Genomic DNA, 25,026 nt, shown 5'->3' with positions numbered 1-25,026 from the left:
GTCGTAGAAGACATCCAAGGCCCGCCTGGGGACCTGGCGACCCAGGGAGGTGGGCAGTAGTAGTTCCGGGCAAGGGTGAAAACAAGGTTTGCCGTGGCTCTTCTAGAAGCTTCTAGGATGTCTGCAGGGCTTTTTGAGCATCGGGGTCCTGCATGTAAGGGCTCCAGGCTGTGTCATTCACTCTCAAATCGGGCGGCCACCTGCAGGCATCACAGGGGTGCGGGCTCACTTGTAAAGCCCACTCCAGCCACTTCGGACTTGCTGGCTTGAGTTCCTCACCTCTCGGGGGCCCCTGGACTTGAAGGAGAGAAGGGCAGCCCTCGACATGGCTGTGCGATCGGAAATTATCCCCATTAGGCAGGAAATCTGAGTATTGGACATTTTGTTCCAACTTCAATTGATAGGCAGCACAGATTGGCCAAGTGTGACCGTTACACCCGCCTCAATGTTTAGTATGAAAATCTTTCAAACATGGGACTACCTTGAATTTCACAAGTGAGAGCCCGCCACACTTAGTTCTTTAATTGAAGTACGTATCCATTAACTCAAATCATCTCCCAAATGAAATCCTCAAACTACCTAAGCCAGAAAGCCTTCAGGAAAAGCCCTCATGAGCCTTGATGGCTTAGCAGTTGCAAAATTCCTAAGTCTGAACATTACTGCCGAATACGTAAGGGGCTGTCTCTTGACAGCAGGATTAAAAAAAAAAAAAAACAAAAACTCGAGGAGAAACCACTATGTTTTGAAAAAAACGCAAAAGCATAGTGAGCTCGACGCTTTATAGTTTAAACAAATCTTTGACTCTCCAAGGTTATTGGGTGGGAAGACAACTCCTTGTTGGAGAAACCTACCAGCTACCCGTGGCTTTCCTGGAAGATCATTTTTGTTTTCTTTCTAGACAAGGTATTTTTTTTTCCTCCCCCTATATCCCCGGGACTTGGCTATGCTGACCAAGCTGTTTTCAAACTTGTGGCACTCCTCCTGCCTCCGTCTCTCGAGTGCTTGGCATCACAAGCGTGCATCTTCATTCCTGACTCTTCCAAAGCAATCGTTTCTCAGATACCTAGAATGTAGGCTAGGAGGGGCAGAGAACTAGTCTTTTTATTTTTTAATTAATTTAAATCAGCGCAGGAGCTAGCGGGTGCCGTGGGGACAGCTCTTGGAGGGCCCCGAGGCCTCGGTGAGGCCGGCGGGGACAGGACGCGGACCCCCGAGGAGCGCGCGCAGGCCGTGGGCGCGCTGCGCAGCCTCGGGCGCTGCGCGCCGCTCCGCACGGCTCCCCTCCCGCAGCCCCGCCGCCGGGGAGGGGTTTCCCGGGCCGAGCCGGCCCCTTTCATCCAGGAAGTGAAAGCGACGTCGGGGTCAATGAAAACAAACGGGGAGCCCGGCGGCGGGGGGAGGTGCCGGGGGAGGGCAGGAAGGCGGGCCCGGGAGGAGGGGAGCGCCGGGGCGCGGAAGTGCGCGCGCGGGAGGACGCGGCGGCGGCGGCGGCGGCGGCGGCGGTGGATCGGGTCGCCGCGGCCAGGCTCGCCCGGGGATGTCCGAGCCCGCGTCTCGCGGCCGAGCTCCACGCGCCGCCCGCCGGCCGGGCCTCTGAGGGCCGCCCGGGCCCGCGGCTGCCAGGCTCCGCGCCTACCCTGCGGCGGCCGGCGCCGGGCCACGAGGATGCGCGGCGCCGGGCTCTGAAGCATGGAGGGGGTTCTGTACAAGTGGACCAACTATCTCACAGGTATCGGGGCGCCGAAGGCTTGTGGGGCGGGGCAGGGATGGTGGAGAGGTCTGGGGCGCCCCGGGCCTGTGGTCCGGGCCCGCGGCGACCCTCCTCGTGACCCCCGCTGGGCACACCGGCCAAAGGCTCCCTTCCTCGTGGCCTTGGCGAAGCCCATTCTGGCTTCTTGGCGGGGAGAGAGTTCGAGACTGTGCACCTTCCCGAGGATGGGCGGGCCACCAAACCTCTTGCTCGCTGTTGGGAGTGTGTGTGTGTGTGTGTGTGTGTGTGTGTGTGTGTAGGGGGTGTGTAGGGGGGTGTATTGGAATGTACCCTTAAAAAAAATAAGGATTTCATTTTAAGAGATGCTTTCTGTAATCCTTTACATTTCCTTAGCACTGTTTTGAAAGCCCACTTGTTGAGGTGGTTTGCGCTTAGCAAGCAAGGTTTGACATAAGTCTAAGGGATTGGTTTCCAATAAGGTTTGGGAATTCAGGTAATTGTGAAAAAAAAAAGTGCAGTAAACAGAAAGGAAGCAGGCAGATGAGTTTCAGTCATGAGACCGGTTTGAAGGAAACTGTGTGGAAATGAGAGACCAGCAGCAGGGCAGGGCCTCTGACCATGACATGGACATCCCGGCTTTTATTAAATCTTCACTTGGGCAGTCTTTGCTATAACCAGCACTAATGGCAAGTGTCTTATCTGTTTCAGGCTCTCAGTCTTCTAAGGCCAGGATGCTCAACTATTTTATCTTGGAGGTGCCTTCCAACGCCTACTTGCTATGATCTCACCAAAGTAGAGAAAGAAGGATGAGGTTAAAATAAATTTGAACAGTAAACAGATTCGTAGTTCAGCATATTAGGCAACTCTTGATTTGTTGCCAGAAGTACTGAGTCCTTTAGTAACTGTATGATACTCTCAACTGTGTCCAGTGATCCTGTGCAAATCTTCATGAATCCACTTTAAGGTGTCAGTGCTGAGCAAATGCTTTAATATTCATGATACACTAATGTCTTATGCTCAAACTACAAAGCCAAATGACTGACACATTTTAACTGAAAACACTTTAAACAATAAGCATAATTTTTTAACTAAGCATTTTCATGTGGGCAATTGTGACTCCAGATTTCAGATTTCTAGTGAGGTACTGTGTTACCTGTAAATCCAATAGTGTCTAAGCTTAGAGATGCAATTGGTAACTCAATAAGTACATTTGTAAGTACTCTGCCTGGGGACGTCACCCCAAAGGACACTTTATGCATGGCCCAGAGCAGTGGACAATTACTGAGATGAGTCATAAGGTGAAATTTCTCTTAGGTGGAGATGTGGTCTTGCTGGAGGTTTCCTCATCTGAAGAGAAAAATGAGTTCCAACTGGTTGAGCTTTACCACAAGCTCTTTAGGTTTTAATCTATGCAAAATATTTTGGTCCACTTCTAGGAAGCATTGTAGAGTTTGCTGAAATGAAGTCTTTTATTGGCAAGGATACCATTTAAAAAATTTTAAATTGGCTGTATAACATGTTCATTATTAGTTTTAGTACGTTTTTGGTCAGAAGGATGAACAGCTGTTTGTACTGAAGATGTCCTTAAGAAACCTTCCAGTGTCATGACAGTTCCATTAAAAAAATTTTTTTAAACTGGGCTAGAGACATGGCTTATCAGCCAAGGCACTTGCCTGCAAAGCCTAAGGACCTGAGTTCAGTTCCCAGTACCCACATAAGCCAAATGTACAAGGTGGTGTATGCATCTGGAGTTTGTTTGCAGTGGCTGGGGGCCCTGGTGTGCCCACTCTCTCTCTATGTCTGCCTCTTTCTCTCTCTCTCTCTCAAATAAATAAGTAAATAAAATAAAAATATATTAAAAAAATTTAAAATTGGACACATAGCATGGTCATTATTAATTTTAGTACATCTTTGGTCGGAAAAATGAACAGCTGTTTGTACTGAAGATATCTTTAAGAAACCTTCCAGTGACACTGTTATTTCAGATACTGTTTTTCTTTCTTAGGATGTAAGAGTTTCAGTAACATTTGGTAGTTTGAGAGTAAAAAAATCTCTCTCTCTCTCTCTTTTTCTTTGTATTTTGAAGCAGAGTCTCACTGTAGCTCATGGTGGTCTTGAACTCACAGCGGTCCTCCTCTCAGCCTCCTGAGTTTTGGGATTAAAGGTGTACCACAACATCCAGATTTTTTTTTTCGAGGTAGCGTCTCACTCTAGCGCAGGCTGACCTGGAATTCACTATGGAGTCTCAGGGTGGCCTTGAACTCACAGTAATCCTCCCAAGTGCTGGGATTAAAGCCGTGTGCCACCATGCCTGGCTTAATATCCAGAGTTTTTAAAAATAGGATTTAAAAAAAGGAATAACCTATGAATCTTTTTCACAGGTAGTCCTCTGTCATATATATATATGTATGTGTGTGTGTATATATATATATATACATATATATATATATACACACATGTATGTATATATGTGTATATGTATATGTATGTATGTGCGTGTGTATCAATTAGAGATTGTTACATTAAATATTTCTTCAAAAGGTGTGCAGAGACAATTAACAGACCTGACTCGAATATATTAACTGTTGTCACCTTTCTAATTCTACAGATTCTAAATGAATCATTCTGTTCACTAGTCTTTTTTTTTTTTTTTTGTGTGTGTTTTCGAGGTAGGGTCTCACTCTGCTCTGGCTCAGGCTGACCTGGAATTCGCTATGTAGTCTCAGGGTGGCCTCGAACTCTTGGAGATCCTCCTACCTCTGCCTCCTGAGTGCTGGGATTAAAGGCGTGCGCCACCACGCCCGGCTCATCACTACTCATTTTAAAGAGTTATTTATCATTCTAATACAGCCTTGTGGGGAGGAGAGATTCTGCATTACAGGCTTCACTGGACTTGAGCAGGAGGAATACTTTTTTCACCACACTGTAATTTGTTTGCCAAGATGAATTAGTATTTGGAAAGATAATATATGCATTAATTCATTCACTTTTTCAGGCACCTGAGAAATAACATTTGTGTGTGTGTATGTGGGTACAAGTGTGTTAATGGAGGCTAGAATAGAAGAGTGGCCTCCTCTTTTTGCTCACTGTGTGTTTCCTTGAGATGGACTCTCACACTGAACCTAGAACTGCTGTTTTTGGTCAAACTAGCTGACCAGTAAGCCGTGGTGGTTCTTTGTGACACTAGGGTTACAGGCCCGCATGGCCATGCACAGCTGTTTCCATGGGTGCTAGGGAATCAACCTGCAAACCAGGCCCTCAGAGGTACTCCTGCTTGCACGGCCAGCACTCTTACTGAGCTGTCGTCCTCACTTGAGAAGACTTTTCTTTTTCTTTTCTTTTTTTTTTTAAAGCACCTGCCACGTGCTGGTCATCATTCTGGCTGGTGGCAATGCAGTGAGAAACAAGATACAAGTCCACTTCTCAAGAGAACTCACTTCCAATTTGCCAACCCTCATTGGGGAATCCCGTGTTTATAAAAATGGATTCTTTTGGATCTTGACATATACTTAATTTATTTTTGACATCATTTTTGTCTCTCTGAATAGATTCATGGCATCCATTGCTTTCTGTCTTTTCTTTCTTTTCTTAGAGTGAGAGCAAGAGCGAGAGTGAGAGCATACACGAGAGACAATTGGTACGACAGGGTCTCAGTCACTGGAATTGAATTTAGGCTTCTCAGGCAAGCACTAATCCATCTCTCCAGCCCCTCCCCTGCTTTCTTAAACAAAGCATACAGAGTAAACTTTAACCTTTTTATGATGAATTAATATGTCATTTCAGAAATGTTGCAGGTAAGCCTAAATCCTGGGTCTGCATCAAGGCTTATGATTGATCTGCCTTAGTACTTAGTACCTAGTACTCTGACCCTGGAAAAAGATGGATGAATTGTATAGTAGCCTGTGGCCACAGTACAGTGCAGGATTTGAACAGTCATGATTTAAAAGGTATGTTTTAGTTTAGGCCGCTTTGCGCTGCATTGTGACTTAATACTTATAGAAAGAACAGGACATTGTGCTGCCCCAGCATGGTCACTGTGATCACTGGGTGTTACAAGTTAGTACCATACTTGGGAAGATTCCAGGTTCCAGGGCACACTGAATTTGCCTTGCACAAGGAGGAAGAGTTGGGAATTAAGCAAGGCCATCATCTGTGGTCACCAGCATTTAAAAAAAAATATTATTTGTAAGCAGAAAGAGAGAATGAATGAGAGAGAATGAATGAATGAATGTGGTTGCGCCAAGGCCTCCAGTCACTGCAAACAAATTCCAGACACATGCTCCACTTTGTGCATCTGACTCTACATGGGTATGGGGGAATTGAACCTGGGTCGTTAGGCTTTGTAGGCAAGCACCTTAACCACTGAGCCATCTCTCCAGCCCTTTCTGTCACCAGCTTTGCCTTAGAGGCAAGCCTGTGGTAGGTGTGTACTCCATTTGCTGAGGAAATATCAATGATTGAGGTTTGTTACATTTCAGCCTTAACTGTGTGGTAGCAGAGGTGGAAGGAAGTCTTGGGGGATTTACCACACTTTGTAAGACCCATGTAAAAGACTTTTGCTCTCTGTGCTTAAGGGAGTTTGCTGTGGCAGCATTGTTCATCAGGGTGGAGGAGGTCACCATGTAGAGAGCTACGGTGCACCTGACAGTTGGTCAGCTTGTTTAACCTGCTTGTTTTGGATACTGGGAATTTCAGAGATTGAAATGAAAAGATCTGCTACTGGTTAGCTGATAAGAATGATCAAGAACTAGGACTAAAAACCTCTTGTTTTTTGTCAGGTTTTTCCATTACAGGAAGAACATCCCTAATCTGAAATGTTCCCAATTTAAAGACTGTTGATTGCTGACAGGGCACCACAAGTGGAAAACTCCACAGCTGATTTCACGTGATGGGTCACGGGTCATAGTCAGAACCAAAACCACTGTATAAAATTACCTTCAGGCTAGGTGTTCATGAAACATAAATGATATCTCATTACGTATATACAAATCCAGAATCTAACATCTGAAATGTTTCTGGTTTCAAGCATTTTGGTTCAGGGATACTAAGTCCACTTCATAACCTTACTGTTTCCATTTAGGAAAAGGAGCAGTTATGTGTATGCTGTGTAAAGCTATCATTGTGGTTGGTCTTATTAATGAGAAGGTTGTGAGCTAGAGTGAAAATGATTATTTATACTAGAAGTCTCTACCAACAACACGGAGAGTGTTGCTAGAACATTTGGGGCAAATGTTGGTTATTCAAAATTCTGTTGTCTGAAATGTCACTCGAGAGCCAAGATCTAGTGTGATAAGGTTGCAATCACAGCATTCTGTGTGGGAAAGGTAATTCTTACTAATTTTTTTTTCTTATTTTTGGTCTTTGCAGGTTGGCAGCCTCGCTGGTTTGTGTTAGATAATGGGATCCTGTCCTATTATGACTCTCAGGATGATGTGTGCAAAGGAAGCAAAGGAAGTATAAAGATGGCTGTCTGTGAAATTAAAGGTAAGTTAGAAGACTTTGAGGGTTGGTGGTAAGTATTCTATAGCATGTTCCAAGTGAAGCAAGAAGCACTTCTAAACATGTAGGGGTTTTGTGATATCATGTCTTTTCTTTTTTAGTGGTCAGGTGTGGTATTTAGTATGGACGATTGATTCCTTCCTATGTGTGATTGAGGTACGTGGGGTGAAGGTAGGCAGAATGAAATCCAGAATGATAATAAAAGATTGAAATTCTTCAAAGAGAGTTGAAAGCACACCAGAGCACTAGAGGACTGAATGTTCAGTTCCCCCAGGCCTTTCTCATGTCTCCAGCTGGAATCTTTCTTCCTGGCTTGCCCCTGGCTTTCAGACACGCTAGAGTCATCTGCTGCCCTTTGCTCTTGCTTATCAAGACTAAACCAGTGCAGCTCTAATGCATCAATTTATATTTTCCAGGGTTGGATTGCTACTTTGGAGGGATTTGCTGGTAATTGTACATATGATTTAGCCGAGGAGACCACAGACTTTCTGCTTGGGGTGCTAACTTTTAGGTAGCGGTCTGGTTCTTTCCTTCAGACTTATTGTTGATAGGCATTCTTCCTCAGTCCCTTCCCCCTTCCCTATATTTTTAAAACCGAGCCTTTCTGTCTAGCTTAGGCTGGCTGTGAACTCCCAGTCTTCTCCTTCTTCCTCATTCTTGGACTGTTGGCAGAAACATCATCTCCAGCCCTGAAAAAATTATCCTTGACATTTTGTTCAAGTATATGGCACACTTTAGGACTATGGTGGCAGATTTTTTTTTTTTGAGGTAGGGTCTTTTTCTAGCTGAGGCTGACCTGGAATTCACTATGTAGTCTTAGGCTGGTCTTGAACTTACAGTGATTCTTTTACCTCTGCCTCCCAAATGCTGTGATTAAAGGCGTGTGCTACCATGCCTGGCTACATATGGCGTTTTGCAGTTGTGGAGAGATTGAACTCAATTTTCTGTTCTCCAATACAGCAAAGTAAAGTGGATGGTTATAGCTAAGGAGCAGGTGGGAGGATTGATGAATGGAAAATTCCCAGGTATAAGGTCTAGGGGCTTCTTGCTAAACTGAACTAGCAAGTTTTTTGTTTTTTTTTTGAGGCAGGGTCTCACTCTAGCTCAGGCTGACCTGGAATTCACTCTGTAGTCTCAGGGTGGCCCCGAACTCAAAGCAATCCTCCTATCTCTGCCTTCCAAGTGCTGGGATTAAAGGCATGTGCCACCATGGCTGGCTTAAAAAAATTTTTTTTTAATTTAATTTTTATTTTTTTAATTTTTATTAGCATTTTCCATGATTATAAAAAAAATCCCATGGTAATTCCCTCCCTCCCCCCACCAAAAAATTTGTTTTTGTGTGTGTGGTTTCTCAAGGTAGAGTCTCACTCTAACTCATGTTGACCTGGAATTCATTCTGTAGTCTCAAGGTGGCCCCAAACTCAAGGTAAAATGGGAAGATTGTTACTGAAGGCAGGCATCAGGGCATGGTCAGGCCCAGGGTATTCCCTGGGGCATGGGCAGGAATGAAGAATGTGGTTGTATAATCAGGAATGAGATGTGGGAAGTGGAGGTTTGGCTTAACTGATTTAGCTGACTTCTTGTTCAAGATACAGACAATACAAAGATCTTAGTCTATAGAGGTCTCTGTGGTTTTGTGGTTCATGACTTTAGTAAATGCTGTAGTCAGCTTCATGTTGCTGTCAGAAAACACCTGACCAAGAGCAGCTTTGAAAGGGACCACTCCCAGTTGTTGACAAATTCTAGTATGATTTAAGTGAGACACTTTCAGGGTACTATGCTGGCACTGTTTTAGCATCATTGTCACCTTGGGTCTCTATGAGGAGAGTGCTTTCGAGGATGGCCCCTTGAGAAGGGTGCTGCTTGTGTTGTGAGTCTAGGTTTCTTGTTTGAGGTATATGAAGCACTGAATTCTAGGCAAGTGTGCTATGACTCCCCCAAGTCATTTACATCTGCATTTCTTCTTTGTTTCTCATCATAGTCCATTCGGCAGACAACACAAGAATGGAATTAATCATCCCAGGAGAGCAGCATTTCTACATGAAGGCAGTAAATGCAGCTGAAAGACAGAGGTGGCTGGTCGCTCTGGGGAGCTCCAAAGCATGTTTGTCTGATACTAGGACTAAAAAAGAGAAAGGTAATTCTTTTTGACTTTGTAAAAATACTTTTATTTTATTTATTACAGAGAGAGAGAGAGAGAGAGAGAGAATGGGTATGCCAAGGCCTCTGGCTGTTGCAAATGCACTGCAGACACATGTACCACTTTGTGTTTCTTGCTTTACATGGGTGCTGGGTAATTGAACAGATTGGCAGGCTTTGTAAGCAAGTGCCTTTAACCACTGAGGAATCTCCCCAGCTTCAAGAATTCTTTATTAAACATAAATTACCCTGTCCATTTTGAATAATCTATTAGAAGGAAATAATCAGTAATGCAGAAGACTTACATATATAGATCTTTCCAATAAAAACTTTCTCAACATTGTAGAGTTATTAAAGTAGTTTTTTTTTTTGTTATTTTTTTTTTAAATTTAATTTATTAGTTTTCTTTTCAGTAAATACAGGCAGTTTGGTACCGTTATTTAGGCTCATCTGTGATCTACCCCCTCCCATTAGACCCTCCTTGTTATTGAAAATGGGTCGTGCATTGTGGAGTTAGCCCCCAGTTATTAGTATGATAAATGTCTCTGAAAATCATGACCCAACATGTAACTCTGACATTTTTTTTGGTTTTTAGAAGTAAGGTTTCACTCTACTCCAGGCCAACCTGAAATTCACTATGTAGTCTCAGGCTGGCATCAAATTAGTATTTTACAAGGTAAATAGTAAGATGTTTACAAGGAAACTTAATGGTGTGAGAAGATGTCACTGAAGTAATAGGACTCAAAATTTTTTAAGGATTTGGGAAAATGGCTGAGTGAGTAAAAGCACTTGTGCAGGCACAAGGGCCCTAGAAGGCCTGAGTTTAGTCTCCAGCATGTAAAAAGCTGGGTGATATCACATATACCTAAAATCCCAGTCTTGAGGGGAGTAGAGAAAGGAGAATTGCTAGATCTTACTGATCAGCAATTCTGACAGAAAACAGCAGGTCCAAGCTCAGAGAGACTCCATCTTAAGGAAAACAGGCATATGGCAGTACTCGTGATGTCCTCTTCTGGCGGTCACATGCACATGCACACCTGTGCACACATGTCAACACCAAATATTCCAAAGGGCTACTACTTGTTGACTGGCTTAGGAAAGGAATATGAAGATTAGTGAAGTTCGGTCCGAAGGGGAATTTATGGAGAGGATTACTTTTCAGTGTATTCTTTGATACCTTTTGACTTTATCATGAACATGTATTGACAGTTCAAAAGATTAGGTGAAACCAAAGAAGTAAATCAAATGATTTATAGTATTAGGTCAACTGTATATAGATAGACTATGATAGCAATTATACTGCTTATATTTGGTATCAAGATGGCAGTTGTTTGATTACTTATATATTATTTATGTGTGAGTATGTGTGTTTGTGTTTCAAGGTGGGGTCTTGCTCTAGCCCAGGTTGACCTGGAACTCACTCTGTAGTCTCAAGCTGATCATCCTACCTCTGCCTCCCAAGTGCTGGGATTAAGTGTGCGGCATGACGCCCGGCTACTTACTCATTATTTATTTCAAGTCAGGGTCTCTAGCCCATTCTGGCCTTGAACTCACTCTGTCTGACCTTCTACCTTCTGAGTGCTGGAATTACAAGTATGTACTACCACACCTGGTTTGCATGGTGTTGGGGATCAAACTCATTTATTCTAGGCAGTCATTCTATATCCTACCAACTGAGCATATCCTCAGCTCTGATTACTTTCTTTTATAAATGTAAGTTTTCTACTCTCTAAAGTTCTCACTGATTACATAGTACTTTTATGTTTAAAATCAATATTGGATTAGTTAATGAAAGATACTAAGTTATGGATATTAAAAAATGAAAGAATTTAGCCAGGTATGATGGCACACACCTTTAATTCCAGCACTTGGGAGGCAGAGGTAGAAGGACTGCCTTGAGTTTGAGGCCACCCTGAGACTACGTAGTGAATTCCAGGTCAGCCTGAGCTAGAGTGAGACCCTACCTCTAAAAGCAAGAAAAGATTTTATAACAACATTCTAATATATTAAAGAGGATCACTGGTAAAGTATGGCTGAAGGTTGGATAAGAAGCAATAGGTACCCACAGTAGATAAAAGCAGAAATAGTCTGAATGTTCATAGATATGACTAGATGAACGAATGTGATGAGCATATGCAGTGACATACCTTCATCCTTACAAAGGAAGGAAAATCTGCACATGCTACACATGGTACGGGTGACCCTAAAGACATGAGGTAAGTGAACTAAACCTGTCACAAAAAAGAGAAATAGTATTGATTACAGGTGTGAAACATCAAAGATAGTGACAGTTTACAGATAGGAAAAAATGGAGTGTGGTGGCACATGCGTGCCTGTCTAGGTCTTGGGAGGCTGAGGTAGGATTGCAAGAGTGAAGCCACCTTGGGCTATACAGTGAGACCCTGATGCAAGCCAAGTAAAGCAGAGAACAGAGAGAACACAGGGAGACAGTACTGCTAGGGCCGCCTGGGGGAAGGGTTAGTGCTGAGTGAGCACAGAGCTTCTGCTGGGAGGTCAAGCCGTGCTGGCAGTGGGCGGTACTAATGGTTGCACAGATCTGAATGTTCTTAGGGCACTGAACTGTTCAGGTGGAAGTATGGACTGTGTCATTTACCATGCTATTTTAGAAAAGGAGCGCACACATTTGGGTAAGAAGTGATTAAGCCAGGTCAGATGTGTAGCTGGAGCTGCCTTGGTGCATTCTCCACCAAAAACAGTGCACTCGGCCTTGGATTTCCTCAGCCACATGAACAGGCACTAGAATCTACCGTGCCTCCATTTTTTTCTTCCTTCCTCAGCAGCTTTTATTCCCAGTTTAAAAGCTACTGTCATGGGTGGCAGAGATGATGGCTGGGTATGTAGTTTGTCTCAAGTTACTAAGGAGGAAATAGTAAGCTCTGAATTTAAAATTCTGAAAGTAGAAATGTAGAAAATGAAACTGTGAAAGAACAAAGAAAATAAATGTTTATATACAAAAGCTATACTTACCTAGATGTTAAAAACTACTATATGCTGAGTTACAGAATGAAGAAAACTGGAAGGGAGCTAATGTCTGGAAGACGATTTGTAGTTTCTAGGTAGATGCCAGATTATTATCTCTAGTGAGAACTTTTTACAAATTGGCAATTTATATATAAAAAGGAAACTAGGTACCAGAACTATTAAAAAATATGTATGAGGGCAAAAGCAGTTGACAAAAATAGAAATAAAGTCAGTTTTTACGTGGGAGAGGACAGTAATACCCCATAAGTGTGTGTAAAACACCCAGTAGTCATCACCTTGCCTCTGGAAATCCACCTATTGCATGGTAGACATAAGACTGAAAGTCTTGTTTGTCTAGTTATCGAACGAGAGCTAGCCAAAGAGTATTTCTTAGGGCCTTTGTGATTCTGTCCTAAAGTCTCACATTTTCATGCTATAGGTGTTTGTACTGTTTTTTTCTTACTTTTAAAATGATTACGTTTTGCTATATTGCCAAAGAATATGAAAATGATATAATTGTATATTTTTATACATTTCTTTCAGAAATAAGTGAAACCAGTGAGTCTTTGAAAACCAAAATGTCTGAACTTCGCCTCTATTGTGACCTCCTCATGCAGCAGGTTCACACAATCCAAGAATTTGTTCATCACGATGAAAATCATTCAACTCCCAGCGTTGAGGTATTTCAGAGAGAGTCTCTTACCTTTTGCTTGTACTACGTACAGTGCTGGGGTGTCTTTAGTCACCCAAGAGGATGGTAGGGAAGCATTTCCATAGAGAGTTATTTCTAGCCGTTCTATGGTCTTCTTGCTATAGGGGGTCTGGAACTCTCTAGTGCTTTCTAGGTTATGTCTTTGTGGATGGAGTCAAGCATGAAGCAGCACATTTGTCCAGAGAATCAAGGCCTATCTTTTAAGCCACTCTGGAGACTTCAAGATTGGGGTGGCATAGCATTCCAGGCTTTGATTTCCAGACCAGTTGCTTGAGTATAGTGGACAACTTCTTTTTCTTTTGGCAATAAGGTCTTAGCTTCAGTTACTAAGAGATGATAGCTTATAACTTTAAATAGTCTCATGATAGCCATACCGGGTTAAAAAGTAAGGGTCTTAGATCTGCAGTGAAGTAGGTCCCTGTTTCTGCTGAAGGAGGAACAGTGACCCTCTGCTTTCTGAGCGAGAGGCCCTGCATTCTTTCTGGCTCTCTTTTGCTTTATGTGGTAGAAGGAATCTTTCTTCCAAAGTCTCCCGTGCCCTTCTCTCTCTCTCTCTCTCTCTCTCTCTCTCTCTCTTTTTTGTTGTTTTTTTTGAGGTAGGGTCTCACTCTAGCCCAGGCTGACCTGGAATTCACTATGGAGTCTCAGGGTGGCCTAGAACTCATGGCAGTCCTCCTACCTCTGCCTCCCGAGTGTTGGGATTAAAGGCGTGCGCCACCATGCCCGGCTTTTTTTTTTTTTTTTTTGCCCTTCTCTTTTTGAGGAGAAGTTTTGTGCAAGGAAGTCCTCATTTTGGACATGGTAAACCTTGAAGGTACTTTCACCACCAGTGCTCCCTGTAGCAGCTCTGTGACCTTGTCACGAGTGCTGTCTTGCTTTGTCATTCTTGATGTACTGGGTTTTTCTTCTCATGCTCCAGGTTTCAGAGTCTCTGCCAACTTTATAGAAAGGCAAGAAATAGTGGGGTGTCCAGGGTGAGAGAGAACTCCACTTGCTGCCACTTTTTAGAATTTAATTTTAAAATTAGCATACAGAGTTTTAGGTTTCCTTGTGACATTTTCAAACAACATTTGCATTTGTTGATTCTTCTTCCCCTCCTTCTTCCGCACCCCCTGCCTCTGCACATCACCTTCTACCTCCAGTGACCTCCTTTCTGCGTTCCTGTCACATGTGTGCTTTGTTTGCTCCTACATCTCCTTTTCTCCTCTCATGGCTTGTAATCAGAGCAAAGTCCTAGAAACTCTGCAGTTGTCTTCCCATTGTGTAGCTCGAAGGAAACTGATTGAGTAATCCTGGGGGCTTAGATCACTGTGCATTCATCCCATAAGGACACTTTACTGCCCTGAACAAAGTGAGAGAAGTGGGAGGATGGGTACAGACTAGACATGAATTGTGCTACCACTAGGTAGCTCTCTCCAGGTTGGACTGCTGTGACCACCTTCAAAATTCAGATAGAGAATGTTACTTGTTTATTTATTTATTTTGGTGACAAGGTCTTGTCATATAGCTCTGGTTGGCCTAGAACTTGCTATTCTAGCCTTTTGCCTTAGCCCCCCCAAGCACTGGGATTGTGGGCATGTGCTCCCATAATACCCTCTTGTAAGATATGTTTTTATATAGTTTTATAGGATATTTGGCTTAAGTGCAAATTAACTTTTTCTTGGAATATAATTTCAGAAATTATTTACTTAAGAATATGTTTTTCTTTCTTGTTCATGTATTAGTTTGTTTCTCCAGTAATATATTATAATGTATTTCTAGTATATTTAAACATAGTTTAGGAATACGTCTGGAGGTTTCCTCAGTTGATTAAATGTGCATGATCCCATGTCTGTGTCCAAATCTGTTCAAGGGTGTATGCTTAATTTTTTAGAACATGAATGAAGCCTCTTCCCTGCTTAGTGCCACCTGTAACACATTCATCACGACACTCGAGGAATGCGTGAAGATAGCAAATGCCAAGTTTAAACCTGAGATGTTCCAGCTGCCTCATCCGGATCCTTTGGTTTCTCCCGTGTCACCTTCTCCAGTTCAAATGGTTGGAACTTCTTGTTTTGCTTTGAGTGCTATCTGGGTTTTCTTTTCGATAATAGAAATGGGTAGTGAGGAGGAAGTGGTCATTGGGTTGAATTGTTTTTGTCTTCCTCTAGCTAGGCACCCTGCTCTGGTGTGCTGGGGAATTCAGCTGAGATGAGGTGTGATGACAATGCTTTTTCCATTGAAGTATTTGTAGGAGCCTAGTAATAGGAGGAAGAGTACGGTTTTAGCAATTACCTGAAGGCTATTAGAAGACTAGGGTCTCGTTTTACTCGTGGGCTTTCTTACCCACCCTAGCAAATTTAATTATGGAAATGTGGTAAAGATTGTTGCCTAAATTGATTTAGAGCATTGTCTTCTCATCAGTAAATGATCCATGTCCTTTGAGATAAATGTTGACTATTTTATATCAATATAAATATTTATATAAATATTAATATTATATATCATCAAAATAAATTTTATGGCCACATTAATTTGGGAAAATTTGGTTTAGATATTTCTGTCTCAGTCGGACAGGGCCAGTCTGCCTAGGGAGTTTCTCAGTCTCTTTATGCTGAGGTGTATTATGGATGTCCAAGGGGCGAGGTCTGCAGTGATTCTGGAATTTGTTTAACAGCTGAATCCTTCTTGCTAGTTGTGAATACCCTCACAAGATTGGGGTTCAGTAGGACACATTTTGGCAATATTACTTTTAAGTCAGTTATAAGTATGCTGCAAATTCTTAAATAATGTCTGTAGTAGAAAAAAGAAATACATCTGTGGGCTAACTCCACAATGCTTGACCCATATACCTCAACAAGGAGGGGCCAAGGGGAGGGGGTAGGTCACAGATGAGCCTAATAATGGCACCAAACTGACTGTATTTGCTGAATACAAAACTAATTAATAAAAAAATTAAAAAAACTTTTAAAAAATATTTTATTTATTTGAGAGAGAGAAAGAGGTTGGCGGCGGGGGGTGGGGGGTGGTGCGGAGAATGGGCGCACCCATGCCTCCAGCCACCACACATGAACTCCAGACATGTGCCACCTTGTGCATCTGGCTTTATGTAGGTACTGGGAAATCAAACCTGGGTCCTTTAGGCATTTTAGGCAAGTGCCTTAACCACTAAGGCATCTCTTCAGCCCCATAAATCAATCTTTTGGGATGAATACGTACTCCTATTGTTATATATTGGCTATCTATCATCCATCTAGCCATCCATCTATCTATCTATCATATATCGATCTCTGTTTAAAGTTGTACCTTATGTCGATATGAAATAACACCTTAAAGCTGCCTCATTTTTGCCTTGAACTGCTTATGAACTGTCTTCAGACAAGTTATACATGTATTTTTGTGTCTAAGAAACTATATCAATTGTCTCTTTTAAGATGAACTCTTTTTTAAAATTTTTATTTATTTATTTGAGAGACAGAGAGAGCAAGAGAGAGAAACAGTCAGATAGAATGGGCGTGCCAGGGTCCTTAGCCACTGCAAATGAACTCCAGATGCATGCACCACCTTATGCATCTGGCCTTCATGGATCCTGGGGAATCGAACCTGGGTCCTTTGGCTTTGCAGGCAAGTGCCTTAACTGCTAAGCTATCCCTCTAGCCCAAGATGAAATCTTTTATCAGTAGAACAACTACTAGAAGTCTAGGTACTTTATCTAGAAATACTAGACTCATGGCTGCTTATTTTTGCTGCTATGTCATTTGCTTTACACAGAAACAACAACTGTGGATTATGATCATTTTTTTCTTGAGGCACAATAGAAGCTAGATGATCTTCAAGAGTAAAATCTTTCTTTTTTGTCACATGCTTTTTTGTGTGTATATGTATGTTTGTATACATGTGTGCATGGGTTTGTGTATACATATGTGCACATGTGGGGGGCAGAGATGGACATTGAGTGTATCTTGCAATCTCTTCTCACCTTATTTTTTGTGAGATGAGGCTCTCACTGGACCTGGATTCACCACATTCACCTGGACTATCTGGCCAGCAGACCTTGGGGATCCTCCTGTCTCTGCCTCCCCAGCACTGGGGTAGTAGGTGCACAGCCACACCTGCTTTTATGTGAGTGCTGGTGATTTGAACTGAAGCCCACATGCTTGTACAGTAAGCACTTTTACCCATGGAGCCATCTCCCCAGCCATTGTTTTGTAAGCATTTTTTGTTTTATGTTTATAATTTTGAAGATTGGACTCAGAGTGTTGTGTATGCTAATCAAGCACCCTACCACAGAGCACATATCCACAGCCCCTTTATTTTAGTTTTATATTTATGTATTTTTTTGAGGTACAGTCTTGCTCTAGTCCAGGCTGACCTGGAATTCAATATATAGTGTCAGGCAGGCTGGCCTTGAACTCACAATGATCCTCTTATCTCTGTCTCCCCAGTGCTTATTTGCAGGAGAGGGAGAGGGAGGGAGGGAAGAAGAGAGAGAGAGAGAGAGAATGCAAGGAGAGGGAGAAGGAGAAAGAGGAAGGGGGAGGGAGAGAATGAATATGAGAGAGAGAGGGAATGGGTATGTCAGGGGCTTCTTGCTACTGTAAATGAACTCCAGATGCATGTGGCACCTCGTGCTTCTATCTGGCTTTATGTCACTACTGGGGAATCAAACCGAGGCTGTCAGGGTTTGTAAGCAAAAGCCTTTAATTGCTGAGCCATCTCCCCTGCGTAGCCCCTTTATGCTTTTGAAACCACACTGAGGCCTGTTATTCTGAATTCTTTTTTTTTTTTTGAGGTAGGGTCTCACTCTAGCCCAGGCTGACCTGAAATTCACTATGTAGTCTCAGGGTGGCCTTGAACTCAGGGCGATCCTCCTACCTCTAACCTCCCAAGTGCTGGGATTAAAGGTGTGTGCCACCACGCCCGGCTTTATTCTGAATTCTTTAAAGACGGAATTCCTCATGCATCCCTTCATGGAAGCTTCCTGGACACACCTGTGTGCTGGCTCCTGAAGAGTGGCAGTAAAGAATGACTGCCACCAGACTCTTGCCCCTGTGTGGAAAAGGGAAAGGCATTTATTACAGTATTTTCTAGTTTGCTAGATCTTTCTTTTTACAAAAACTGAGTTTTAGAGTATTTATTTATGCTTTTTAATACTTTCACATAATATATTCTATTCATATATACATATAAAATTTGGCTTTTAGTATTGAGAAAAGAACATAGCATATTTTTGGTATGTGTTAAGATACCCAGGTAATGGTTATTAGGGAGAAAGCTTGTCATTTTGTTAATGGTATTACTTGAGTCTATAAAAGATAAATATCTTTGCCGGCATTTACCTCTCTGAGTAAATTTGCACGTAATTATCACAACATCAAAATAGAGCTACATTATTCTATCATATGTATGGATTACATAATGGTGGTTTTTCTTTTAAATTTCTAGATGAAACGTTCAGTCAGCCACCCTGGTTCGTGCAGTTCAGAGAGGTAAGTAAGATAACATTTACTTTTGACTGAATTCTGTCTGTATCATGGCTACATAGGGAGATTCTTTGGGCTTAGAAGAAGTGTTATGGGATGTAAACTCTTTATGGATAAGGCCTAGTTCTGGATTGTTCTTCATCATAACTTTATGTCTCTTAGAGCTTGCTCCTGGGGCCTGACCCCAGAAGGGAATCAGGACAGAAAACCTGAGTATATAAATTAACCTGAAAATCAGTGCCTTGCCAGCTGTGGCATGGCTTTAGGTGTTGAGATGTTTATATTGATATGACATGTCTCCACAATGAAGGTTATTTTACCTCAACATTTAATAGCATCATATGTTCGTGTTGGGCTGTTACATTATTGAAAGAAAGATAATACAGAAATGAGAAAAAGCCAGTGATATTTTATATATTCACATCAATACACAGAAAAAAATTTCTACATATTCTAATTTTTTAAACTATTCTTTTTTAACAATATTTTTATTTATATGTTTGCAATCAAAGAGAGAGAGAGACAGAGAGAAAGAAAGAGAAAGGAAAGAAAGGAAGAAAAGGAGAGGAAGGTAGGAAATGGGAGCAATAGGGCCTCTCAAGTGCATACAGACTCCAGATGCATGCACTACCTTAAGTGTCCAGCTCTATGAGAGCACTGGGGAATTGAACCCAGGCCATCAGGTCCTGCAAGCAAGCATGTCTACTCACTGAGCCATCTCCCCAGCCCTACACTTTTCTTTATTTTGTTAGGTAATATTCTTTTAAGTTGTGTGGTTGTCTTCTTTTGTTGTTTGGAAAATGACAAACTGTACTTTCACTGGCATTTACATTGTGTGTGTTTGTGTGCATATGTGTGAGTGTGAGTGCGTGTGCATGTGCCTTGGTGCACATGTGGATGGCTGACGACAACCTTGGGTGCAGGGTGCTGGTGTCTGAAGCAGGGTTTCTCACCACTGAGTTTGCTAGGTTAGCTGGTCCTGTCTCCATCTTCCGTCTTGCTGTAGGCATGGTGAGATTGCAGATGCTACTGTGTCCAGCTTTATGTTCACTCTGGGCATCCAAACTCTGGTACTCATGATTGCCGGGGGGTGCTTTATTCACGGAGCCACATTCCCAGCCCAGCATTTCTTTCGTAGTATTTTTCTATTCTGACTTTTCAATCTGAGCCCTTGTTAGTGTTTTGATTTTGTTTTTTCTCTGCTACTTATAAAGTCTTTGTAGGAGTGTCACATGCTCAGAGGAAGCCAGTAATATATTTAAATCCAATCCAGTCAGGGAATGAAAAGTTTTAACAACTGAACTTGCCAGAGAAATGGAAACGAAGTCATTTGGTGACAGACCTTTATTGTTGTAATAGAAATGTTTCTAAAATGTATTTTATCCTTTTTACCTCATAAAATAAGGTATAATAAAACCAGAAACATCTTGTTTTCCTGGTATATCAAGGTTGTAATGTTGACCATCATGAAATAGCAGCTGAGGTGCATTGGAAAACACTGATTTGCTTCTAGTCTCTCTAGCCTCCATTTTGCCATCTCAGTTTTCCTTTACTTCTGTCTGTCTACCATCTTCCTCAGACTTCTTGCCCATAATCCCTTTCAGCCTGCTGGTTTTGATCAGATATAAGTTAACTCTGGATATATGCATCTGGAAAACCTATTGCTTAGTGTTCGGATGCTTGCAAGTCACCTGATGTGTGACACCTCTGTGAAGCTTCCATCAGGGCGCTCCCTTGCCCTCCTCAGCTCAGAGCTGTACCCTCCTGGCTGCCACTTGACTTCACTAGATCGACTGCTCCTACTGAGTTTCTAAGGTAAGTGATGCTTACCTGAGAGGTGAGGAGGCGTCATGACAGTTCTGCTTTCACTGACAGGAGTCTAAAGCTGCAGTGAAGAAAAGGCGTTTCCTTTGCGTGAGGCCTTACGATCTGCCGCTTTCTACTTCACCCGCAGGAGCAGCCACTCTAAGGAGCCAGGGTCTACGCTCCACCGGCTCTCCCAGCGGCGCCGAAGAACCTGCTCGGACGCAGACTCTTGTCACGATGCTCCTCCTGAGGACCCAGATAGTGAGTTAGACAGGTTCTGTCCTTTTTTTGGGGGGGGGAGGGAGAGGAGGTATTTAGCAAAATTGTAGCAGGTTTGTGTAGTTTCTGGAAGTGAGGCATGCTGTCATCGGAGCACTGTACTTTGTACTTGTTCTATTTCCTTAATTCAGAGCTGAGTAAATCCCCACAGTAGACAGCTGCTTCATGTCCTCTTCTAAGCTTGTCACTGATAGCAGTGCTGAGGACTGCTTTCTAAATATCATACCCGAGAGATATATTTATTGAATATGATGATCTTTTCCTCCTACGACTTTTACATTAACAAAACATTTCAGAGGAAAAATACAAGTTGTAGATAGAATTCTAAGGGAAAATAAAGCAAATTCTAATTCCAAAGAGAAGCAAATCAAATGGCCAATGAAAATATTATTTGTCTGGTAGTGGTAATGAGTTATAGTAACATCCATTTGTTTGCCTTTTTCTTCCCTATTAAGGAGTATATTGAGATTTTAGAAAAGATTTTGTGATTTTTTTTTTTTCTGAAATTTTTGTCTCTGAAAAGGAAAACGTTCACAGTATGTCAGAGCATCTAGTTGGATAGCATAGACTGTGATTTCCAGTGAGCACAGTCACAGTCCTGTGACTGCATCTCCCTACCTGGATGGTTACACCTTTTTTTTTTTGGTTTTTCGAGGTAGGGTCTCACTATAGCTCAGGCTGACTTGGAATTCACTATGGAGCCTCAGGGTGGCCTTGAACTCTCAGTGATCCTCCTTCCTCTGCCTCCCAGTGCTGGGATTAAAGGAGTGCGCCACCACACTGTCTTTGGATGGTTACTCTTGAAGTCTCTGTGACTTCCCAAGGATCATGTAGCTAGTTTCCAGACTATGTTGCAAGGGCTCATTTGTAGGTCATTTGTTTGGAACACAGATTTGATTTTTCTTATGGAAATGACACGCTAAAGATGATCCATTTCTTTAGACAGCTTACAGAAGTCCTAATAAATCATAGTGTGGCTGAAATGGGATGAAATAGTGGTGTGACATTTCTAGTATTTGAATATATTATGAAAGCATTACAAGAGTTAGTTTTACTTATTTAAAAAAATTTATTTGCAGGAGACACACACACACACACACACACACACACACACACACACACACACACATCCTACTGGGTACTGGGGAATCGAACCTGGGTCCTTTGGCTTTGCCAGGAAGCAACTTAAATGCTAGCTATCCTCCAGCCCTGTTTCTCTTAATTAGAAAGTTTAACAGGTTCAGTTAGAGAAAGATATGGAGTTCATGCAGACGGAAGTGGTTCTATATAGGACTGCTAGCCTTTTCAGATATTATTATTATTATTATTATTTTTGAGATAGAATTTCATGTAGCTCAGCCTGGCCTAGAACTCACTATGTAGCCAGAGAGGGCCTTGAACTCTTGATTCTCCTGCATATACCCCTTGAGTTAGAGGTGCAAAGTCATGCCTAGTTTATGTAGCACTAGGGTTTTGTAATACTAGGCAAGCATTCTGCCAACTTGAGTGGCATCCCCAGTTTCTTGCTTTTGTTTTTTTTTTTTTTCTCAGGTAAGGTCTCAATGTACAGTCCTGGCTGGCCTGGAAATCCACAGTGTAAACCAGAGTTATCTTAAACTTTTTGTAATCTTACTGAATCTGTCTCCCCAGTGTTGGGATTAAAGGCATGTACCACTACACCTGGCTCATTTTCAGATATTTGGAAGTCAGTTGCATTCACTGACTTAGTGGTTAGGACTGTATGTAACCTAGTCACGCACCACATAGTGCATAAATATTTCTCAGTTTATCTGTTTGCAGGGTCAGAAGTTTCATCCTTGAATTTCTTTCTGTTATGCTGAAGTTAATATTTTACTTCTAAAAACAGAACTCCTCCTTATAGAGCATATCATATGTATTACTATTGTAAGTCTTAGTTGAAATACTCCCTTTTCTTTGTCTTCTTTTTTTTATTTTTTTTTGGTTTATTTTTTATTTATTTATTTGAGAGCGACAGACAGAAAAAGAGGCAGAGAGAGAGAAAGAGAGAGAGAATGGGCACGCCAGGGCTTCCAGCCACTGCAGATGAATCCTAGATGTGTGTGCCCCCTTGTGCATCTGGCTAACTTGGGTCCTGGGGAATTGAGCCTCGAACTGGAGTCCTTAGGCTTCACAGGCAAGCGCTTAACCACTAAGCCATCTCTTCAGCCCACTGTCTTCTTTTTTTTATATCTGCCTCTTTCTCTAATAAAAAAGCAAAGTATTCTTTTTAATAATACTTTATTTTTATTGAGAGACAAGAGAGAGAATGAGAATGGGTGCACCAGGGCCTCCAGTCATTGCAAACTAACTCCAGATGCATACGCCACCTTCTGCATCTGGCTTACATGGGTCCTGGGGAATTGAACCTGGGTCCTTTGGCTTTGCAGATAAGCACCTTAACCAATAAGCTATCCCTCAAGCCCAAAGTATTCTTTTTTAAAACATATATTTTTATTTATTTTATTTGAAAGACTAAGAGAGACAGAGGCAGACAGGGAGAGTGAGTATGGGCATGCCAAGGCCTCCTGCCACTGCAAACAAACTCCAGATGTATGTGCTATTTTGTACATCTGGCTTTACATGGGTGCTGGGGAATCAAACCTGGGCCATCAGACTTTGCAATAAGTGTCTTTAACCACTGAACAGTCTTTCTAACCTAAAGCAAAGTATTCCTATGACGAGATACAACTGTTTGTGTTTTTGAATTTTTCATTTTTAGCTAGAGAAATAAAATAAGGCAGGTGTGGTGGTATGTAAGAACTTGAGAGCCTGAGATAGAGGATTGGCTCTGAGTTTGAGATCAAACCTGGGCTTTGTAGTAAGTTCAAGGCCAGAAAGGTCTCTAGAGTAAGACTGTTTCACAAAGAAGGAGCCTCAGTAAGTCCCAAGGCTGTGTGTATGTGGAAGTACCACTGTTGTGCACCAGGGAGACCGTGCTAGTATGGTTAGCTGTGTCCCCACAGAGTGCAGTGACAATTCTGGGAATTGTGTTTTATATGAAACAAAGTTTTCATTGTTAGCTTTGTTCAGAAAGTCTTGAAGTGAAAAGAGGAAGACTTGAATTAGTCTTAGTTCTGTTACCAGATGTGAGATCTGGGAAAGATAGGTAACCTTTTTTGGATTTTAGCTTGTTTGCCAAGACAAAAGAAGATCCACATATAGACAATCAGGCTGGAAAAGCAGTGGCTCCAAGGAAGGTTAAGGTTGGTTCAGCAAATATGTAATGATGGCCCATAATATGCCGACCTTCGTTCTAGCAATGAACAAAACAAAAATCTCTAGTTAATCTCATAAGTCATCTTATGAATTCCAAAATTGTTGTTTTCTAAAAAAAATGACACTTTTCTCTCTTAAACAGCAACAACATAAACAAGCCCAAATTAACAGGAAACTAAAGGCATTTTATGTTCATGAGCAGATTTAAAATGTTCTTTTTCAGAGGATTGGAGTTCATTTTGGTAAGATGTTTAACCTTTCAATTATTTTCATACCAGGACCTCTTCACTGTTCAAGAAATACGCTTAATGGAGACCTGACATCGGCCACCATTCCTGAAGAAAACAGACTTGGGGCCAAAAAAAAATCTGAATTGGAAGATCCTCTTCCATCCTCTTCTTGAGGAAACTGAAGGGTCCAACTTCCTCTAAGTATTGCTATGCAAAAGCTGCTGCAATTACACTTGTTATAGGGAGTAGTTTTTCCCTTTACTTAGAATTTCTCTGCACTTTATAGAATATTGTAAAACAAACAACCCACATACTTTTGAAGTGTATTTATCTTTATATAGTTTATTTGCAAGAGTATTTTCCTAATAACGTCACAGTATGAATGTGCATCTTTTTTTTTTAAACAAATGATGGTGTAACATTTTGACATCCATAAGGACAAATGTAGATATTTTTCTAAAAAAAACTATGAGGGACTGATGGCTTGGTCAGTGTGTATTGTAGCTTATAAAGATGAAATCTCACCATGTTGCAGTTTGACGGAGTATGATATATGTAACGTGTGCCATGGACCAAAAGGTCACTTTATTCTAGCCTAAAATGAGGTACGATGAAAGCTGGATGGTGATTGTATTGTATTCCTTTAAGCAAAAAGGGGACATTAAATATTTTAAATATCTTCAGCCCAAATACCATGATATGTTGAGCATTTAAAAAACAGTCAGACTCTGCTGTCCTTCATATGTGAAGTTGACACACTACTGATTTGTCAATACCAAATGTGGAGTTAAAATATTTAATTTTTATTTATTTATTTTCCTATTGCATCAAAAGATGATTGCATTTTAACTTTTATGACCTACCAAATTTAAGATATGTATACATTGTTACTTACACTGTTGTCTAAGAGGCAAATGTTGTAGTGATCTTGATCACTTATATCAGAGAAATAAATGACTTTCAATGGAA

At 41.8% G+C, this 25,026-nt stretch overlaps 1 protein-coding gene across 1 annotated transcript; it reads left to right on the top strand.

Annotated features, from left to right (window-relative positions):
• The first annotated feature begins 1,611 nt into the window (after positions 1-1,611).
• On the top strand, positions 1,612-25,026 carry Plekha3 (pleckstrin homology domain containing A3). Its single transcript, XM_045147607.1, has 8 exons — positions 1,612-1,729; positions 7,079-7,195; positions 9,192-9,347; positions 12,875-13,011; positions 14,917-15,081; positions 18,468-18,511; positions 20,460-20,572; positions 24,106-25,026. Exons 1-8 carry the CDS (start codon positions 1,690-1,692, stop codon positions 24,228-24,230), a joined length of 897 nt encoding a protein of 298 aa, XP_045003542.1. The 5' UTR covers positions 1,612-1,689; the 3' UTR covers positions 24,231-25,026.

Source organism: Jaculus jaculus, chromosome 4 (genome assembly GCF_020740685.1).
Source record: "Jaculus jaculus isolate mJacJac1 chromosome 4, mJacJac1.mat.Y.cur, whole genome shotgun sequence".
Classification (NCBI taxonomy): domain Eukaryota; kingdom Metazoa; phylum Chordata; class Mammalia; order Rodentia; family Dipodidae; genus Jaculus; species Jaculus jaculus.
This window is presented reverse-complemented; position numbering and strand designations above follow the sequence as displayed.